Source organism: Musa acuminata, chromosome BXJ1-9, assembly GCF_036884655.1.
Source record: "Musa acuminata AAA Group cultivar baxijiao chromosome BXJ1-9, Cavendish_Baxijiao_AAA, whole genome shotgun sequence".
Lineage (NCBI taxonomy): Eukaryota > Viridiplantae > Streptophyta > Magnoliopsida > Zingiberales > Musaceae > Musa > Musa acuminata.
The window spans coordinates 4,619,897-4,641,328 of record NC_088335.1 but is presented as its reverse complement, the minus strand read 5'-3'; the positions used below and the strand labels follow the sequence as shown (position 1 = coordinate 4,641,328).

At 40.5% G+C, this 21,432-nt stretch overlaps 2 protein-coding genes across 9 annotated transcripts; both read left to right on the top strand.

The window, feature by feature from the left end:
• Window positions 1-6,566: 6,566 nt before the first annotated feature.
• LOC103997161 (serine hydroxymethyltransferase 4) lies at window positions 6,567-17,121 on the top strand. 8 transcript variants are annotated; one of them, XR_010479164.1, is made up of 6 exons: window positions 6,567-9,053; window positions 11,279-11,470; window positions 11,556-11,650; window positions 11,773-11,937; window positions 13,089-13,196; window positions 13,693-13,714. XR_010479164.1 is itself a non-coding variant. In XM_065082205.1 (6 exons), exons 3-6 carry the CDS (start codon window positions 13,768-13,770, stop codon window positions 16,961-16,963), a joined length of 1,572 nt encoding a protein of 523 aa, XP_064938277.1. In that variant the 5' UTR covers window positions 11,376-11,937; window positions 13,089-13,196; window positions 13,693-13,767; the 3' UTR covers window positions 16,964-17,121. The 8 variants fall into 8 exon arrangements, 2 of the variants coding, with proteins under 2 accessions (XP_064938276.1, XP_064938277.1); XR_010479163.1 differs by having other exon boundaries at window positions 11,556-11,676; XM_065082205.1 differs by lacking the exon at window positions 6,567-9,053 and adding exons at window positions 15,467-15,857; window positions 15,943-16,044; window positions 16,719-17,121 and having other exon boundaries at window positions 11,376-11,937; window positions 13,693-14,601.
• A 2,389-nt stretch (window positions 17,122-19,510) lies between these two features.
• LOC103997158 (anthocyanidin-3-O-glucoside rhamnosyltransferase-like) lies at window positions 19,511-21,389 on the top strand. Its single transcript, XM_009418310.3, has one exon. The coding sequence runs from the start codon at window positions 19,857-19,859 to the stop codon at window positions 21,258-21,260; it is 1,404 nt and encodes a 467-aa protein (XP_009416585.2). The 5' UTR covers window positions 19,511-19,856; the 3' UTR covers window positions 21,261-21,389.
• Window positions 21,390-21,432: the final 43 nt, after the last annotated feature.

The following is a 21,432-nucleotide window of genomic DNA, read 5'->3' as shown; positions in this document are numbered from 1 at the left end:
GCAATTTGAAGTGGAACCTAAGCCCAAATACATAAGTCATTTAAAGTGGAAGTAGGTGTAGTTGACACTGGTCGAGACATAGATACGAAGATATCTCAAAAGTTTTTTTCTTTTTGCAAAGAAAAAAATGATGAAAATAAAAAAATTGATCCCACAATTTTCTAAATTATCGGATATCTTCTTAAGATTTTTCGGATAAGTTTTTGTAAAAAAAAATCATCATACCAAAATATCAATATTGTAAAAAAAATTTCTATCCAGACTTATCCCAAATTCACTCAAAAGATTGTCCAAACCTAATATAAGTAGGTTGAAAATGTCAAAGAAATAATTTGTTCCAGTGCTTTTTAGCCCAACTTTAGATTTTTCGGTGACTTAAGTGTATCTATTTTTGGTTGCACTCGTTCTTATTATATCATTAGTCTTATTTGATTGGATAAAATATATCATAACTTTGATTATGATTATTGATCAATTAAAAAAAATTAATTATGATATGATTTCTTAAGAAATGAATTTGATGTGAGAGACTTTCTTGTTAACTATTCAATGCTTTCTGCTCTAACCTAGCACATCCTAGAGATTATGGATATTATCTAAATTCAATATTTGAATTGATGAGTATTTCTATTTTTAGTTGCACTCATTTGTTATATTATGTTAGGCAAGATGTATTATAGATTTAATTAAATTTTAATTAATAAAAAAATATAATGATAATATGATTCTCTTGATTATTTATCTTATGCCCTCAGCTCTCACCTATGAATAGATAAAGGACTTGATAATATCTAAATTATCTTTTTTTGTCTCTTTTTAATTATTATATTTTCTCATCTTCCCTTAGTTCCTACTTTATATCATATGAAAGGATAATTATAAAAAAAAAAATTCTAGTACTCATTACATATCATTATTATTATAGTTTTTTGATCGTACAATACCAAACTTACAAATTAGATAAAAATATTTAAATAATATTTAAATATATGCATATTTAAACTTCAATATATGGTTACTTAATTTTAGATCTTGATATTAATTTTTTTAATAATATAAATATGATTATAATTTTTATACTTATAATTCTAACTATAATTATAATATATTTATATTTAAGGTAAGTGGAGGGAGGTTTGATGTCGAAAAGATAGATAATCTAACTCAATCGATAGTTGCCACGTGGATTTTGAGGCTATGACATCAAGGCTCGATGTTAACAATGTTGATGCTTAGCCAGCTAAGACCAATACTCAATGGACATGTGATCATCAAATTAAGATTACCATTCATATCAAAATGAAGAATATTTAGGATTTGGAGAATTTTGATTAACAACATAATAGTTATACTTCTAACACAGTAAAATAAAAAGGACTATCATTCAAAGTTGATAATCCGATAACATATTATATAGTCGATGATTATACGTAAATCGTCTAACAAATTAACTCTTCATTTCGATTCAAAAACTCACTATCAAATACTGTCTTTCGTGCATCCTTTGATCCATACGTGAATGCTAACTTATATTTTTGTCTATCAAGTGTTTACTTTAATATTAGATTCGGATTAAATTCAAGTCTCAAATATATTTGGCAATCAAGATTGAAAGCAACAAAAACAAGCAAGAAGAGCAGCAAACTGCTCAACATTATAAGTTCATACAACTTGGCATTGTCTTAGCATGCCATCCTTGTTAGCTTCATCAACTCCAACAATATACATATAAATTTTAATAATAAAATAAAGTAAATCACATTACTATAAGAAGATATTATTGACATCCTAATTAATCTAACATGATCTAAATATATATATATATATATATATAATTAATTTAAAATTAAATAAATTTAAAAATCAGATATCATAGTAAATGAATTCAAATTAAAAAGAATAAAAGGCCGACGACCATCTCGAGACGATGACATTAGTCGTAAGAAGTTGCGGCGGGTTTACGGGAACGTGGCGTGTGCATGTGGGCAACCGCATCTAAACCCCCGCTAACCGTTGACTATATCTGTCTCTCTCTCTCTCTCTCTCTCTCTAACGTAGTTGTCAATAAATGGGTGACAGAAAGATTTGATTGGAAGGCCAGAAAGCTTTCATCAAAGCAATTGGGAAGGTAGGAGATGTGAAGAACACAGGGATTTGTATAGATACGTCGAAGATTTCTAGAGTCAACAGGTTAGTAATGCAAAGTCAGAGCCATAAAGTGTGCAATCTAATGTCACATGAACAGACACCCGACTAATTATTCTGGTTGTGTGTATCCAAGTTTGATCCAAACATGTAAATGGTTCGAACTCACTCGATGACTTGTATGTATACTCATCATACTCTCATAATTTGATATTTTATATTATTAATATTCACAAGAGGTTCTGAGATCAAATATCATCTTTATCGAATTATAGTTGGGAACATGTCAACCATTCAAGATTCAATTAAAAAATTAAAGATAATTAAGACTCATTTTGTATAATAAAATTAATGATTGTAATTAATATGGATTTAAACTAATTTAAAAATATTTTAATCAATTCGATAAATCAAATACATCGTTATCGATTCGATTCGACTCGTGATGAATTCGATCGACCGAGACTTGAAACGAAAAGTCTATTTTCTTATAATAGAACATTTTAAGTGCATATGAGAAATGTAAAAGTTCTTTACGAATATTATAAAAATAAGAAATAATATCGCGAAAAAAAATCTAAGATGTGGATTCTTTTTCAAAAAAAAGAAACATCCTATATTCATTACATTATAAAAAAAAAGTCAATCTTTAAGCTGTAAAATGTTACATGATGCCTACTCCCACCACACCAAGACATCAATTAGGCATTTGCCAACCTTAGATGATCATGAAGAGACACAATTCAACTGATCCCATGTGAGTTAGGTGAGATAGATAGTTGACACCATGCTTTTGTGATTATGAGTGTGTGTGTGTGTGTGCAAGTCATGCATGCCTTGTAAGGAATCACTTCCTCAGTCAAACTCACACGCCTCTCTCATCCCTTTGGAGACAAAAGTCCTCAGTTTCAACTCAACTTTTCTTGCAAGCAAAGGTGATAAAATGGAAATTATCACCTACTCACAACTATTGATTGAGCTGCTTGTGTTCAATCCAATTGAATCAAACCAAATATTGAGAAGATTTTTATTTACAAAATTAATAAAACACATAATAATAAATCATCTATCAAATAAAAAAAATATAAAATTCTTCGATGAACTATAAATTTTCTTCAGAGTTACCCAAACTTAAACTCCAAGCTTCCTATATTTCACAAATAAATAAATAAATATATATATATATATATCTATTAGAAAGAAAAGGTTGGTTAATTATATGGAAAATTGCTTTTGTTATACCATAATTAATTTGACAACATTTCATTAAGTGTCTTTACTTTATATATATAGAATCTTTTTTAGGTAAGCTACTTCTAATTTATAATTTGAGAAATGAAACATCTTTACTGATTGAAAAAATATTTATAATTATTAATGTATTATATAATTAAATATTATATTTCCTATTAAATATTTTTTCTATGCACATGAATTGATAAAATAGTTTATTTTCGAGTAGACTCTATTTAGTACTTTCGTAATATAATTTTTTTCTTAGTTGATAAAGATCTTGATGGCTTCATTGATATATATATATATATATATATATATATATATATATATATATATATATATATATATATATATATATATATATATATATATATATATATATATATATATATATGCTCGAATCTCATATTTATCATTTATTTTTATAAAAAAATATAAATTTTTTTCTTGATAAAATAAAGTTGAAACCTTTTATCTAGAAAAATGATGTAGATCATCGATAAGAGCACAATGAGTTATTTCTTTTATGTATCAAATATTAACTTATATTTCAATATCATTATGATGAGTTGTTTCTTTTACACATCAAAGGTTAACTTATATATTAATATTATTACTTGGGATGGATATCAACATCTCTCGTTATTTTTCTATACTTAGGTTGCTTTTAGTTCAAGTCTCTTCCCTTCCATTAAACACATGGAGTTTGTTGTGTGCTATAAAATATATCTTATCAAGTGATCATTATCCAATGACCTAGTTTCTTTGATTATATTATAGAATATTTTATTTTAATATTTTTATAATTTACATAATTTTATAGTCATTTATAGAGAGATATATGATATGATTTTGCCATAATTACTATGGTTATATATATATATATATATAGAATGAGAAGCTTTAGCATAGTTTCAATATTGTTACAGTACATGAGTATAACACAGGAATATTATCATTATATAATATATATTTTTTAGATTTTTATGATTTTGTATATATTTATAAACACCAAGGTTTGACATAATTTTAGCATATTTATTATCATGATAAATATCTAATATATGAAAGGAGGGGGAAAGCCTAAAAAGCTAAACCCAACTTTTATATATCATAAAAAATATGCCTATATTTTTCTTCATGAAAAATTTGTGACGATACTTATCTTTCGATATCTACGTTGAGATATTTAAGTTGATTAATATCTTATTTCGAAAGTGATAGAGACATGACCATTGCGTTGGAGACGATGACACCAACATCAAGATGACATTGCAAGTGTCACTTGGACATGCATTCCAGAACCTTCTACATATTTCTAGATCCTCGAGAAGCCACGAATTATGATGTCCTCAAAATAATAATTCTATGGGAGGTATAACGTGTCGTATTTTTTATTGTATAGTATTTTTCGGCTAATTAATGCACTGTTGCTCCTTTTGACTTCAAGACTAGTGGATAGTACTTTTCATGTTAATTCCTTTTGTTTCTTATTGTGTTCATGGAGGGGAAACTTTCATTATATACATACTTATATATTTATATTTGTGAACTATTTTTTTAGTGGAGAAAGACTTTCCTTCATTATATAATATATATATTTTATAAAAACATAATAATGTGAAATAATATTTCCTATGCTTTATATGATTTAATATCATTCGTCTATATTTATATATATATGAGAAAAAAAAACTTATTTGGTACATGAATTTAAATTTAGACCCATCTTTTGTTATAATATATTTTTTATCTTTTTATATCTATTAAAAAGTATAATAGCTCTCAAAATATTGTTTTATTTGATGCGAAAGATATCGATCAAAATATGATCAACTCGACTTGATTCGAACCCATATGCATGAGAAGTTACCTATGCAAAAGTTGTAATCGAATGGGGTTTTTAACATTGTTCGTTAGACATACTTGTTGATCTCAAAACGAAAAATAAGAATTTTATGTAATCGATCTCGAAATGAGGATGCCATTGAGGACTGGACCAACTCGATTTGATTTAAATCTATATGCACGAGAAGTTAAGATAGAGTCAAGAATGTCTCGTATATTCAATCAAATACTGGTCTATAGAAAAGTTGAAATCAAATTTTCTTAGATGCATTAGTAAATCGAAAAATAAGAATTTTGAGTAAGCATTAACTAATCTCGATTACCATGATCAATGTTTTAGAATGGATTAATCATAGAATATTTTACGATACAAATAATATATGTTTTGATATTTTATATTGGACTGATTTCTACTTGGTTGGATTATTAAGTGGGGTCTTATTCTTTTGTGCTAATTATGTTGCCATGAGTGATGATCGGGTGAATATACTTATATCATTATCACTTATTTTTATTTTAAGAAACATTAGTTTAACTACTTGTTTAGTTTTGCCGCAGTGTGGAAGATCACCTGGTTTGGGTGATGCACGCTTCGGCTTTCATTCTCGCGCCACTAGGCTGTCACTGTGGGTCCCGAGGAATCTTCGGGGTCCCACCTGAGAAAAGAGGGTTGAGCGGAACACAGATAAGGTTTCTTTCCTGGGTCGAGACAGGGGGCCAAACACAGCCCCCCCCAAAAGCCGCTGCCATCCAATTACTCAACGGCGGCTTCTCACAGATAAATACAAAAAAAAAGGAGGCATTAAAAACAAAATACAAGTATTTAGATTAAATATTTAAACCAAAATTACTAGTGTATAAAACATTATCGAAGATTATATATATATATATATATTATATATATATATATATATCGAAAATGTAGATATTTTGGTTTTTTTAGTCATATAAGGAGAGCCAATTTCTTTTGGGAAAAAAACAAAATACTGTTATTTTAAAAATAGATGTCTTTTGTTAAAATTCAAAACTAGATTTTCAACAGAAATGATATAGTTGTTATATAGGATCGATCATAATATTTTCATCATATATTTAACGATCATAAATAATATTAAAATTGTAAGACATAATTTAATTTAGGATGAAGGAGGAAAATAAAATAAAATTTCTTTTGTATATAATTATATCAAAAATAAAAAAAGGAGAAATTAAAATTTCTTTTATATATAATTATATCAAAAATAAGAAAAAGGTAGAAACTAAAATTACTCCGTTGCCTCGGCCACCACGCGGCTTTGCCAACCACAACCTCTGTCGCTCGTCACACATCTCTCTCCCTCGTCACCTTTTCCCCATTGTTTCTCTTTTGTTTCTTCCCCACCGCCTCATCGTCCTCTCTCTCTCTCTCTCTCTCTCTCTCCGTGCCCAAACGGAGACCAAAGACGCAGACACACCATCAAGATCGAGATCGAGATCGAGATCTAGGTTTCTTCGGGCGATGGCGAAGAGGAGGAAGCAATGCCTTGTAGGCGCCGCCGTCCCCCGTCTTCTCCACCTCGTGATGTTGCTCGTTGCGTTGGATCTGGTGCGGCGATGCCGCGCGGCCTCGCCTTCCTCCTCCTCCTCGCCGGACGCCAAGGCCATGTCGGAGCTGGCGCGCGCCCTCTCGGGGGTGCCCTCCAGCTGGAAGACCGGCTCTGACCCTTGTGACCCCGAGTGGGACGGCGTCACCTGCTCCGCCGGCCGCGTCTCCAGCATCAACCTCGCCTCGCGCGGCGTCTCCGGCACCCTTCCAGACTCCCTCAACGCTCTGACCTCCCTTGCCTCCCTCCAGCTCCAGCGCAACCGCCTGTCCGGCCCCCTTCCCCTCCTCCCCGACCTCGCCTCCCTTCAGTCCCTCTTCCTTGACGGAAACGCCTTCGACGTACTCCCCAACACCTTCTTCGCCGGCCTCTCCGCCCTCCAGGAGATCTCCCTTGACGACCTCCCCCTCGCCCCCTGGAACCTTTCCCAGGATCTCGCCGCCGCCGTCGGCCTCTCCAAGCTCTCCGCCTCCAACGCCTCCCTCTCGGGGACCCTCCCCGACTTCCTCGGCTCCCTCCCCAACCTCAACGTCCTCCGCCTCTCCTACAACCAGCTCACCGGCCCCCTCCCGTCCTCCCTCGCCGACTCCAGCGTGCAGCAGCTACTCCTCAACAACCAGCAGTCCCGCGACAAGCTCTCCGGCCGCATCGACGTCCTCTCCGCCATGCCGCAGCTCACCATGGTCTGGCTTCAGTCCAACAGCTTCACGGGGCCTATCCCGGACCTCTCCAACCTCACCGCCCTCGAGTCCTTCAATGTCCGCGACAACGCCCTAACCGGCGTCGTCCCGCCATCCCTCACCGCCTGTCCCACCCTCAGGAACGCCACCCTCTCGAACAACCTGCTCCAGGGGCCCTTCCCGCAGTTCTCGAGCAAATCCGTCACCCTGGACATCGACAAGGGCAACCAGTTCTGCAACTCCGGCGACAGCCCGTGCGACCCTCGTGTCACGGCGCTGCTTGCGGTCGCCGAGGGGTTCGGGTACCCTGCCGTGCTCGCTAAGTCATGGAAGGGGAACGACCCATGCGCCAGCTGGCTGGGCGTCACCTGCAACGCGCAGAAGGACATCATCGTCCTCAATTTCGGGAGCCAGCACTTTGGCGGTGTCATCTCGCCGGCCTTTGCTAGCTTCACCGCTCTGCGTCAGCTGTATCTAAGCAACAACGGCCTCACCGGCTTAATTCCAGATAGCTTGACGCAGCTCCCGCAGCTCCAGTTGCTGGATGTCAGCAATAACAGCCTCTCAGGAAAGATACCGGCATTTTCCAGCTCCGTCACGCTCAAGCTGGATGGCAACACCAAGCTAGGAAGTGACTCAGACTCGAGCGGCGGAAGCTCTTCTTCTCCTTCAAGCGGGATGCCTGGTTCTACATCCGGCAGCAGTGGTAACTCCGGTGGATCGAAGTCGTCATCAGCAGCCATGATTGCTGGCATAATCGTGGCAGTGGTGGTTCTCGTTGGTTGTTCAGTGGCATTGTTTATGCATTATCATAAAAAGAAACAGGAAAAGAAATTTGGCCGTGTTCCGATGGGAACCCCTCCAAACGAGCCAGAGATAGTTAGTATAGGGGTGGGTGGTATGAACGGCAATGGTGGAGGCTTGGGGATGCTTTACAGCCAAAGCAGCGCCGGGAGCACTGGCTCCTACATGGTTGAAGCTCAAGGAATGCACATATCAATCCAATCCCTTCGAAGGGCTACTAATAATTTCAGCGAAGATAATGTGTTGGGCAGGGGTGGGTTTGGTATTGTATACAAAGGGGATCATAATGGGACTCTGATTGCTGTGAAGAGAAACCAGTGTGATTTAATGGGTAAGAAGGGGCAGGAGGAGTTCAAAGCAGAGATTGATGTTCTTAAGAAGGTTAAGCATCGGAACTTGGTCACACTTCTTGGCTACTGTGATGATGCTCAAGAGAGGCTTTTGGTGTATGAATACATGTCTGGGGGTACACTGGGGGATCACTTGTTTGAATGGCAGAGCAGACACGAACCACCACTTACTTGGAAGCAGCGGCTGACGATTGCTCTCGATGTTGCTAGAGCGATCGAGTACTTGCATAGTTTGGCTCAAGAAAGTTTCATTCACAGAGATCTGAAGCCCTCTAACATACTCTTGGACAAGGACTTGAGGGCCAAGGTTTCTGATTTTGGGTTGGTCAAGCTTGCGGATGACAATCAGAAGTCCATGATGACACGATTAGCAGGGACATTTGGGTATCTTGCTCCTGAGTATGCTAGTAAGTCTGTTATACTTTTTTTCTCTCAGACTGTTAATTAAAAAGCCATATGTTGTTCTTCTTTTTGCAAATTTGCATATTGAATTAACTGTTGGTTCAAGTATATCAATTCAAAGACTTGTTCTGATTAGTAAAGAAGGTTCATAGTTCTTCTTAGGTTCAGTGTTTAAGAACCTTGTCAAATCTAGTTTGGAACTTTAGGCAATATGTCTGAACATTTTCAACTGCTTAGAAGTACACAAATAATCAGCCTAATCATATTGAGAAATGTCACAATGAATATATGGAAACTCAAAAGCATATCTGACGATATATACAAATAAATATGAAATCTGAAAATTTTAGCAACAGAATGATGCGATATTGGCTAGAAACAATAACTAATAAATCCACAAACAATGATCCTTTTGAATAATAATGATTTTAATTTTGGCTCATTCTACATATTCCTCTTGGATCTTTCTCAAGACAAGATGTTGACAAGAATCCGGGAGCCAAAGTTTTGATAGACACAAACAAAAGTATCTATTTCTTGGATCAGAGATTGAGAGAAAAAAAAGGATTCTTTTACTTTGATTAACGTGAACAAGAAGATGCTTTTCATTAGAAGCTATTCATGTTATGTGACATCAATATATCCAAATTGTCTAAGGATTCAAAGTTGAAGACAACAAACTATTTGGTCCAAGTGTGGAAGGAGCAGTTCTACAACAGGGATAAGTGTACATCACAACCCTCTCTTGGTTGAACAGCACAAGTTTTCTTGACATGTTCCTGTGCCTATTCTCATCAAATGTTTGAAGTAGCAGTTATATTAGTTGATATTGGAGACTGATATTTTATGTGATGCTATTAATTACTGAAACAATTTGTTTTATGGCTTTTCTGGATTGCTACTTGCTGATAAGCTGAATTGTCTCCCTTTTTAACTAAAACTGTGAATAATGCTTGGTCATTACATGAATCAGAGAGAGCAATGTACTTACAAAACAAGTAATGCAATCTAGGATACTTCTAGAAGGGCAAAAAATTATGAGAGTATGAAAGTGAGATTAAGGTAAAATAGCAGAGGAAATCACCGTACAGAAAGCCCAATTACTACAATTCTCTATTGATTCTTTTTACTGAACAAAGTTTGAGCTTCAGGTTATTTTGTATTTGCCTTGTGTACTTATTGATCCTGAGCTGCAATATTCTAACAGCTACTGGAAAGGTGTCGACCAAGGTTGATGTTTATGCATTTGGTGTGATATTGATGGAGCTAATTACTGGGAGAAAAGTACTAGATGAGTCGCTCCCACCTGAAGATAGCCATCTGGTGGCATTATTCCGTAGGGGATTTTCCCATGAAAAGAACAAATTTTTGAACGCCATGGTGGATCAAATTCTTGAGCTTGATGAAGAAGCTCATCAGAGCTTGGCGGAAGTTGCAGACCTAGCTTGGCACTGTACAGCCCGTGAACCTTATCAGAGGCCTGACATGAGCCATGCAGTCAATAGGGTAGCTCCCCTAGTTGAACAGTGGAGGCCCACCAACTGTGCCATTGAAGATGATGGTGAGCCGAGTTTGAGTCTGACCGAAAGACTCAAGAGATGGCGATACGATAACACCAATTCAACAACAGAGTCATTCGATTATACTTCAAGTGATGTCTGATCAGGAATTGTGTTTATGATCCTTTTAATGGCTTCTGCAACGTTCTGACTCCTATTGTTGAGCTACGGGAGGAAAAGAACCATTGCTGTGTGTGGTGGGCAGCTTGTTCATGGTAGTAGATGGAGGTGCATGATAGTCTCTCGGTCTCACTCTGGAAGTCATGGTAAACTGCGACGGTGCATCAACCCAATTCTATTTGGGTTTGATACTGAAACCTGCTTCGATTTCAAGTGATTGAGGATTAAAATTAAGTAGTATCTTTTCATTTCTCTTAAATATTTCTTTGTTTCTTTCAATATTTGGTTGGTTTGGTTTTCTCCTTGGATCATAAGACAGCTGTACATTGTAATGCTTAGCAACATATCAGAAATCTGGCATTTGAGTACAAGACAATGTAATAGAGGAAGAGGTTGTTAAGGTTGGCCGAGTCGGTGAGGGAAAAAAAATATATGTGATTTACCAGTTTTCTTGTATATGTACTCATGTTATATCGTTATGTTTCTGGGATGAAGGTAATTCGTCCGAGACAGTAGAAACTGCTACTCCCCTGACAATATATTACCTGCAGGTGTTGGCAAGAAGTGCACCAGACACATGCAATTGGTTCGCAGTATTTTTGGTTGTCTTGTTTGCTAGACTTTTGCCACCATGAATCTGCATACCTGATGCCTAAACCATTCTCCGATGGTAAATGATCTCCGAGTTGCTACATGATGGCGAGGAGCAGCAGGGCAAAGCATCTTGTCTTCATCAATTGCAAGTTACAGTGTCAACTGCAGATGAGTTTCTTGATTCAGAACTCCTTATATTTCTTACAGTGCGTTGTTGTTGTGATGTCTGTGCAGTTGATTATAATCGACAGAGCAAGAATCTTCCCAGCAACAGTTGCAGTTAATGGGTACAGACCTGCACCTTCAGGCGGGGAATGAATGGCGAAAGAGTTACGAAGGATGATACTGCAGCGAAGTTAAGTTTATTGTCTGCTGCTAGTTGTCTTTTTCTTTTCTTCTAGCAGACAAGCAGTAACATTTGCCTCACGGATACGGATTCTTGATGTTGAAGGAAGGTGCAGAGGAGGAATCACCCAGCTCATGCCAGACCCCAGGAAACGCCAAGGTTCCCCTGGCACCTCAACAAAAGCCTGAAGACGAGGCCATGTCGCTCTTAGTACGGACCATGGACATCTTCCACATGTATCTAACGTTCAACGTGACCACATGCAACAAGGTACTTTGGCCTACCTCTTTAATTACCTGCTCGTATCATATTATTGGAAGATATAGCTGTTGGTAAATCATTGCTATGGTATTATATCGAAAAATATTTCGAAAGTGTGGTAAGCTTTAATAAATGATATATATCATGTATGATAGTCATAGATCTTTATTTTCATGGATTCAAACAAACAGAAGAATGATTTATTTTATTTTTAGATGTAGAAGTATATCAATTTCGTTACTAAATCCAAAGAATTTAAAATTTTCTGATGATCCAAACACCTTAGTAGGACTAATTATATATTACCTCATATAGTTAACTATCTTTAGTATTTCGATTTCTACATTTTCTAAAGTTATATCAAGGTTCTTATACTTACGAAAGTGAAATATTTAATCCCGTTTTTCCTCACGTAGTTGATTCTCTCGATGAAAATATCGCATGTGTTGTCACATGCAAAAAATGATACTAAAATAAAGTTAAAAAAGGTAATTTTACAGCATTAAAACAGTGTGTTTTTTGCCTAAACTATGACTTACATGAAAGAATTGAGGGCTACTAGAAAGAACAGAAGGATCGGTTGTCGGAGGATGTTGATAGCCAAGCTCAAGTTCAGATCGAAGTGAAGCTTTCGAGATTTGATTAAAGTTTTCTCCTCTCGGTTGGTTGTTTGGGAGGATATCAAAGCCGAAGGAGAGGATGAAGTCGGAGAAGAAAATCGCTTTCACAAAAGTTACCGAATAAAAAATTAATATCGATGAGAATAATATTATAAAATTATTTTTTAACATTGTTTTAGTGTCATTTTCCACATGTGACAGCACGCATATTATTTTCATCGTAGAATTGATAATGTGAGGAGAAATAAGATTAAATATTTTATTTTTATAAATATATAAATATTAATTTTTAAAAGTGTTATGAGATATTAAAGATAGTTAATTACATAGAATAATATGTAATTAGCCCCATCTTAATATCATAGAAGTATTAATATCTTTTATTATCTATGCAATAGTAAGATTTAGCAAGCTAATTAGGTTTTTGGTTGACATATAATAAACAAAACATCTTTAATTTTCATCATAATCATACTATGCATCTTCTTTTTAATACAATTAATTTCTTGCATTAAAGCATCACATATGCTACCCTCATAGGTTTGAGCGGGGAATGTTGATTTGGACTCGTAAGGCCCAACGGCCCGCTTGAGTTCGTGGTGGGTTCGGTGCATTGGTTTGGGTTTGGTCGAAGCTTTATCTTTGATGGTATGATTTATTTCAATCTATCATTATAACATCCTTTTCCTTTAGCTAGAAAATAGTGCAAAATATTTGCCAGTATAACAAACATATGATTTTTAAAGTGATATTTAGTTTACTTTTATTTTTTATGTGCTTCGATCAATTTACCATTCAAGACCTCCTAAATTAATTGTTCGTATCAATCTTGTTAAGTATGGCGTCATCAATCCTTTCAACGCGAATATATATATATATATATATATATATATATATATATATATATATATATATATATATATATATATATATATATATATATATATATTGAAAAAAAAATTAAAAACTAAGAGACTAAATAGCATATTATAGGACTTTTTATTTTCTTACCAAATGAAATGAACAAGAAAACACAACATAAATTCAAAATATATAGGAGAAATCATGCGACAAAAGATCTCCTATATATTTACACCACCAGAGGAAAAGGATACCCTCTCATCTGCGGCATTAACGCAAACAGGTGACGAGCATCCTGTGCACCACCACCGCGCTCCCCCAGTAACAAGCGCCTAAACATCCATCATACTTGCAGTCCATGTGGCCTCAGACCCTCGACCCCTCCTCCCACCTTATAAAGCCCTCTTCTCCATTCCCCCACTCCCGACTACGTCCCTCTCTTCCTCCACTCCGCTTCTCCTTTCCATCCTCTTCTCCTATTCTCCAACGTGTCCGCCTCGCCTCCGCCTCCGCCATGGAGTCAGTCGCCGAGTGGGGCCTCACCCCTCTGTCCACCGTCGACCCGGAGATCCACGATCTCATCGAGCATGAGAAGCACCGCCAGTCCCACGGTATCGAGCTCATCGCCTCCGAGAACTTCACCTCCTTCGCCGTCATCGAGGCCCTCGGCAGCGCCCTCACCAACAAGTACTCCGAGGGCATGCCCGGCAACCGCTACTACGGTGGCAATGAGCACATCGACGCCATCGAGAACCTCTGCCGCTCCCGCGCCCTTGCCGCCTTCCGCCTCGACCCTGCCAGGTGGGGCGTCAATGTCCAGCCCTACTCCGGCAGCCCCGCCAACTTTGCCGCCTATACCGCCCTTCTTAATCCCCACGACCGCATCATGGGCCTCGACCTCCCCTCCGGCGGCCACCTCACCCACGGATACTACACCTCCGGGGGAAAGAAGATCTCCGCCACCTCCATCTACTTTGAGAGCCTGCCCTACAAGGTCAGCTCTGTCACCGGCTACATTGACTACGACAAGCTCGAGGAGAAAGCTCTCGACTTCCGCCCTAAGCTCATCATCTGCGGCGGGAGCGCGTATCCTCGAGACTGGGACTACGCAAGATTCAGGTCCATTGCTGACAAGTGCGGCGCATTGTTGCTGTGCGATATGGCTCACATCAGTGGCCTCGTGGCCGCTCAGGTAATGACTATGATTCTTTCTTTCCTCTCTCTCCTTTCTGGGCTATTGTTGTTTCCTGAAAAATGGGTTGTTTGAGGTTGGGGATGTTCTTTATGACTGCAAGGGTTATGGAGGACAGCCAAGATCTGATGGCTAGGATGGAGAATTTCTCGATGTTTTAATTGTAATGTCATGCACTCGAATTGTCTGGATCTGATCTGCGTCTGTTGACTTTCGTGATGCAAGTAGATCTTTGAATCGGAAAATGTTGAAGATACTTGTTCTGTTTGGTTCTCCTCGTTAAAACTTTGCATTTTTGTATAAAGATGATATCTTGATTATATTGCTTTTTGATGGTATCGAGTGCAAATCTAATTATTCAAGGCAACCATTGTTCACGGAGTCTATCAAAGTTCAAGTGTTAGTTGATTGTAAATGATGACAAAGGATGGCTTTATGATACTTCCAAGTATCATGATCATAGTATATTTCTGTTAATATATAGCAACCATCGTTTTTAGAACGATTAAAGATAAATGGCCAGCTATGCCTTTTTCCTCTTTGAGAATCTAATTCTTCCTTGCATTTATATGTTTCTTTAGATGCGTACATGATAATTCTGCATCTATCAGGATATCCTTAGACTGCTTTTGTTTATTTCTTTTAGATCTATGTGATGTTCTGCTTGGTCTGACAAAGAAAGAAAGATTGTCTTCCATTTTCACTTTTAGAAAAATGCAATTACTGAAGTCGTTCTTCATGAACACTTGTGTTTTTAAATTGTCTTTTCTTATGATCTGTTTCTTCCCCGTGTTAGGCAAACACAGGAATCCTGGCTTCACTGCCTTCTCATAGATACTAAAGCCTTTATTCTTCTATGCTGTAGGAAGCTGCAAATCCCTTTGAGTCCTGTGATGTGGTTACAACCACCACTCACAAGAGTCTCAGAGGACCGAGATCCGGCATGATCTTCTTCAGGAAGGGCCCTAAGCCTCCAAAGAAGGGACAGCCAGAAGACGCTGTCTATGATTTCGAAGATAAAATCAACTTTGCTGTGTTCCCAGCCCTCCAAGGTGGTCCTCACAATCACCAGATTGCTGCTTTGGCTGTTGCATTGAAGCAGGCAACTTCACCTGGATTCAGGGCCTATGCCAAGCAGGTCAAGGCCAATGCGGTTGCTCTTGGAAACTATCTGATGAGCAAGGGATACAAACTGGTGACAGACGGAACTGAGAATCATCTTGTCCTTTGGGATCTCCGACCTCTTGGCTTGACCGGTATTGACATTTATATTTATTCGCGGAACTATTTGTTACCTCCTGCACAAAACTTCATCCTTTCTTCTCCTTTGGATGTATGTAGGAAACAAGGTTGAGAAACTTTGTGATCTTTGCAATATCACCATCAACAAAAATGCTGTTTTTGGTGACAGCAGTGCATTGGCTCCTGGAGGTGTACGAATTGGTATGAATGTCATCTTTTGTGGAATGTGTTAGTTATTAGAATCTGCTTAATCTTTGATGGTGAAATTATTTTTTGAGTACACATTTGAAGCAATATATGGTTGGAACTTGCATGCAACAACTTCAACCGTACCAGAAAGCAAGAAAGATATGGCATGTGAACCTGCTTAATATTTCTCATGCAGATATATTTATGTAAGAGACAGCATTAATCAGAAGATATCGAGTGAAATGGAGTGATTAGAATATTCATTTTTACCTAACCTAAATTCCAACTATTTTAGCATTTGCCACTCTGAACTGGTGTCCCGCGCACCCATCAGTTTCTGATGTATAGCCATATGGATGCGGCAGTCTTCAATTCCTACATTTAGGTTGAGGCCTTTAGTATTGTTTGGACTGTAGCGATAAAGATACATTTCATTAGAGGAAAAATAGTCTATCCAAATTATGGAGAAATTACCACATTCAAAATACCATCAACAAATGCTTTTCATGTGCGCTTTACGTGGATAAGTGGACAACTGCTTTGCTTCATGTATGCTGTACTTTAGCACTGAATAATTAGTGGAAATCTTGTTTGTTTCTTGTGTTAAAATTTGTGCATCTTTATGCTCTTATAATGCTGTCTCATTGTTATGGAAATGTTACTCATAGTATGTGCTTATCTTTAAGGTACTCCTGCCATGACCTCAAGGGGCTTGATTGAGAAGGACTTTGAGCGGATAGCAGAGTTCCTTCACCAGGCAGTAACCCTTTGTTTGAGCATTCAGAAGGAACATGGGAAGCTGCTGAAGGACTTTAACAAAGGCTTGGTGAACAACAAGGATATCGAGGAACTCAAGGCAGCGGTGGACAAGTTTGCTTCCTCATTCCACATGCCTGGCTTTCATATGTCTGCCATGAAGTACAAGGAGTAGGCAGCTTATCACATCCAAGATCTGCTCTTTTGGTTTTACTTCTTTCCGACAGTTGCAGATCTTTTCTTTTTGTTCCAGCTATTCTCTTTTCTCTATGATGTGCCCATGGAGGGAGCATATTTCCTTAACCTAAGAATGGATTCCATGTTCTGATTCTAGGTCATGGTTCTCTGGTAATAAACTTAATTTAGCGGTGTTAGTGTAAACACCTTTAAGCCGAGGCCTCGGGCCCGATGCGGCTCGGTTCGGGGGTCCGGATGTCGGGGATCTTGGGCGGCGTCCCTCGGGGTCTCCCGGCGGTCGAGCACTGTGGTTCGGGTCGGGATGTCGGGTCGGGAGGTCGGGTCGGGAGGAAGCTCTGTCGTAGCGTCGGGAAGAGGCGACACCGTCTTGCACCTACACACAGGTCGGGTCGGGAGCTCGGCCCGACCCCTCCGATGATCAAATTTGCGATGTGGAGAGGGTTTTGGAGGAAAAGATGTCTCCGAGTGCGTTGTGCTTGTGTTCCCCCCCCCTTGTTCGTTTAGAACTCTGGGGTATTTATAGATGAGTTTGATGTTAAATGATGTGGTTGCCTGCAGGAGGCAGGTTGAACCAATCCTGAGTTAGGTGTTAATGCACCTCGGCCATGAGACGTCGGCTAACGTTAGCCGAGATTTATCGTAATTACTATCCATATCAAGCGGTATGTTGATTCACCACGTAGACTCATTATTTTGTTCGGTGAACTATAAATCATGCCATCTCCTCGACAGATTTAGTTTCATGTTGGATCAATAACTCAGACTTAATTAGATAATACATCAGTTATTCTATCAAATTAGATCAATCTATTATTATTGTTGTTGTTGTTGATGTGTAAAGACCCATCAAAAGCATGAAGACCAAAATAATCCAATGGTCTGTGCAATGGTTTAGAGAACTAATTAACCTGCGTCTCTCAAACTTCCAATGCCAAAGTGGTCATTGTGGAGTTCATCTTGAACTTCCTCGCACCTACTAACGGAGGTGTCAATGTAATTGCTTGTACGCCAAGACTTGCTCAGGCTCAAGTAGTTCGGTGGAAGAAACATGTCGTCTCCTTCCGAGCATCGGGAGATCACCATGGCGCTCCTGCTGCTGCAGGCTGTGTTCTGGGTCATCGGGTCAATGGCAAGACTCCTAATCTTCGTCGTCTTCAGAGGGGCGGCGCTTCTCATAGTCGCCCTCATCCGCCTCCTCAGTATCCCCCGGCGAGCTTCCAACGACGCGCTCGAGCTGGCCGGAGGCCTCATCAGGTCTGCGCTGGAGCACGCGGTGGAGCTCGTCAAGGACGCGGTCGCGTCGCTCGTCTCGAGCTCGTTCGACGCCGTCGCCGGTGCCGCGACGGGCTCGCTCCAGCTCACGACGTCGGCGGTCGTCGAGCTGGTGGAGAAGACGAGGAGCGCGCTCGAGGGGCTGTCGGAGGTCTTCCCGCGGGCCTTCGAGGGCGCGTGGGAGACGGTCGTCGAGGTGGCCGACAGCCTGTGGAGCAGCTTCGTGGACGCTGTAGGATACGTCATGGAGAATGCTTAGCTCGATCGTGAGACGTCTGCAAGCTAAAATGCAAACAACAGGCAAAGGATGTAATTATCACATATAGAAAGCAGTGTTATTTGATATTGTCATGTATAGAGGTTAATGTTATTGGATACAGTGAATAACTAAGAAATACAACTTATTATTATTGTTATGGATGTGAGAGAAAAAATTTTTCTTTCGTCAACGCCACTAGACTCGATATATGATAAAATGAGAAATAATTGTTTGTGATATCGTGCATACATTACGAGTTCAAAATGTTTTACCTGAATTTTGGGTTACTTCTCTTATGGATCATATTTACCCAAATCAAGCAAGCTTAAGTCATCTCATAATAAAACAGAGAGAGAGAGAGAGAGAGAGAGATCGACATAATTTTACGTGGTATACTTGATGTCAACTGGTTTACTGGTCCAAATTATATGGATTGATTTCGTAACTTAAGAATTATTCTCATGACGGTGAAAATTACGTACGTCCTTGATACAGTGATGCCTATGCTTTAGGAAGGGACAAACGAGTATGAAATCACTCGTTACGTTAAGTATATAGATGACCCTACTCTTACTCAGTGTTACAGAGACAGCATGAAAAGATGAATGTTAAATCCATTCTCTTAAATGTCTGTAAACTGTTTAAGGAATAGGGAAGGACTCAACGATATGAGATATCCCCTCTTCCGCACTAGGATGACTAATTATAATAAATTTTTTATTATTTTAAATATAGATTTGAACGTGCATGGCTTCGATACGTTAATGTAATACTAGTTTTTTACTGGTCTAATTGCCTCCAAATCACAAATAATTTTATGATTTATTTACTATCTCCATGTTATTTTTCTTTCTTCTATGATATATTGTTTCTTAAAAATGGAAATTTTCTTTTTTTATATATGTAAGTATCAGAAAAAAAGTTCTCCTAAACTTTGGCTGGTGGGGTTTTCACGTGCGTCGGCGCGCGTCTTCCATCCACCTAATCGTTTTTTGCATGTTAGTTGGATGAAATCATGCGGTGCGTTGTGATGGGTGAGGAGTCGCCTTGCGATCTTTGGACAAGAATTGACTGACGACGGCGATCCGCCGAGGACGATCGGAGACCAGCGATACTTAATGCGGTTGCTGGTTGTCAGATTGGCTTAAATCCAACCGTTCCCTCGACCTACTAACCTTTCATCCGACGGTCCACCCTTCGCCCTCGTAACTCCGTCAGTAGTGTGGACCAACTGTCCGTCGCTCGCAAGCCTTTTTAAGTAGTGCTGCTGCCCACGGCTTCCTCGGCCTCCGTCCGTAGCACGAGCAAAGGCTTGAGGAGGAGAGAGAAGCCTGACTCCATGGACTCCGAACTCCACGTCGTCATGTTCCCTTACCTCGCCTTCGGCCACATCAGCCCCTTCCTGCAGCTCGCACGCAAGATCTCGTACTGTGCCGCCAGCGGTGGCGTGCGCGTCACCTTCCTCTCCGCCGCCGCCAACGTCCCCCGGATCGAGTCCCTTCTCCCCGCCTCCACGTCCATCTCTGTCGTCCCGCTCTACCTGCCGGCCCTGCCCGGCTTGCCCCCGGGCGTCGAGAGCACGGCCGACCTCCCCCCGACGTCACCAGCGGCCGAGCTCCTCAAGCTGGCCGTGGACGGGACCAGGCCCCAGGTGGAGTCCCTCCTCCGTGAACTCCGCCCACACCTGGCCGTCTTCGACTTCGGCATGCAGTGGCTGCCGGAGGTCGCGGAGCCGCTCGGCGTCCGGACGCTCTTCTTCTCCGTCTTCGCGGCGGTCTCCACCGCCTACCTAACCGTCCCCGCGCGGCGCCTCCACGGCCCCGCCCCGACCCTCGGTGACATCATGTCGCCCCCTCCGGGCTTCCCGTCCGCCGCCTCCTCGATCCGCTCCGTCCCCGCCTACCAGGCCGCCGACTTCCTCTACATCTTCAAGAGCTTCGGCGGCGGCGCCTGCGTCTACGAGCGCGTCGTCAAATGCATCGAGAGCTGCAGCGCCATCGTCGCCAAGACGTGCACAGAGATGGAGGGCTCGTACATCGACTACGTTGAGCGCCAGTTCGGGAAGCCGATGCTGCTCGCGGGCCCGGTGGTGCCGGACCCGCCGGAGGGAGAGCTGGAGGCCCGGTGGGCGAAGTGGCTGGGCGGCTTCGCGAAGGGCACCGTCGTCTTCAGCTCCTTCGGCAGCGAGACGTTCCTGACGGACGAGGGCGAGAGGGAACTCCTGTTAGGGCTGGAGATGACCGGCATGCCGTTCCTGGTGGTCCTGAACCGCCCCAAGTCCGGCACGAACGGGGAGCAAGAAGAGGTGAGGAAGAGGCTGCCTGAGGGATTCGAGGAGAGGGTGAAGGGGAGGGGGATGGTGCACAGCGGGTGGGTGCAGCAGCAGCACATCCTCCGCCACAAGAGCGTCGGCTGCTTCGTCTGCCACGCCGGGCTGAGCTCGGTGATGGAGGGGGTGGCGGCCGGCTGCCAGCTCGCGATGATGCCGCAGAAGGGCGACCAGTACCTGAACGCAGCGCTGTTCGCCAGGGACCTGGGGATTGGGGTGGAGGTGGAGAGGAAAGGCGAGGACGGGAGCTTCACGAGGGAGTCGGTGTGCGCGGCGGTGAGGAAGGTGATGGCGGCTGAGGCGGAGGCGAGGAAGAAGCATGGCAAGTGGAGGGAGTTCCTGTTGGAGAAGGAGCTGCAAGATGGGTTCACGGCAAAGCTGGTGGAAAGGTTGAGGGAGTTGGCAAAAGCATGATTGGTGACGAATGCATCGGTAACGTGGCCGACAAACGCCGATCTCTACAGCTCAGAATCGCACTGTCACATTAAATAAAACATCGAGTCTCGGTAACATTTTCCATACAATACAATGCATCTTCAGTGATGTCACATCTTAGTAATGCATTTCGTTAGAGAATGACAAATCC

Coding starts and splice junctions, on each gene's coding strand:
- LOC103997158 (XM_009418310.3), top strand. CDS start 19,857: ATGGACTCCGAACTCCACGTCGTCATGTTCCCTTACCTCGCCTTCGGC.
- LOC103997161 (XM_065082204.1), top strand. CDS start 6,728: ATGGCGAAGAGGAGGAAGCAATGCCTTGTAGGCGCCGCCGTCCCCCGT. Junction 9,054..10,255: donor TCTTGCTCCTGAGTATGCTA/GTAAGTCTGTTA, acceptor ATATTCTAACAG/CTACTGGAAAGGTGTCGACC.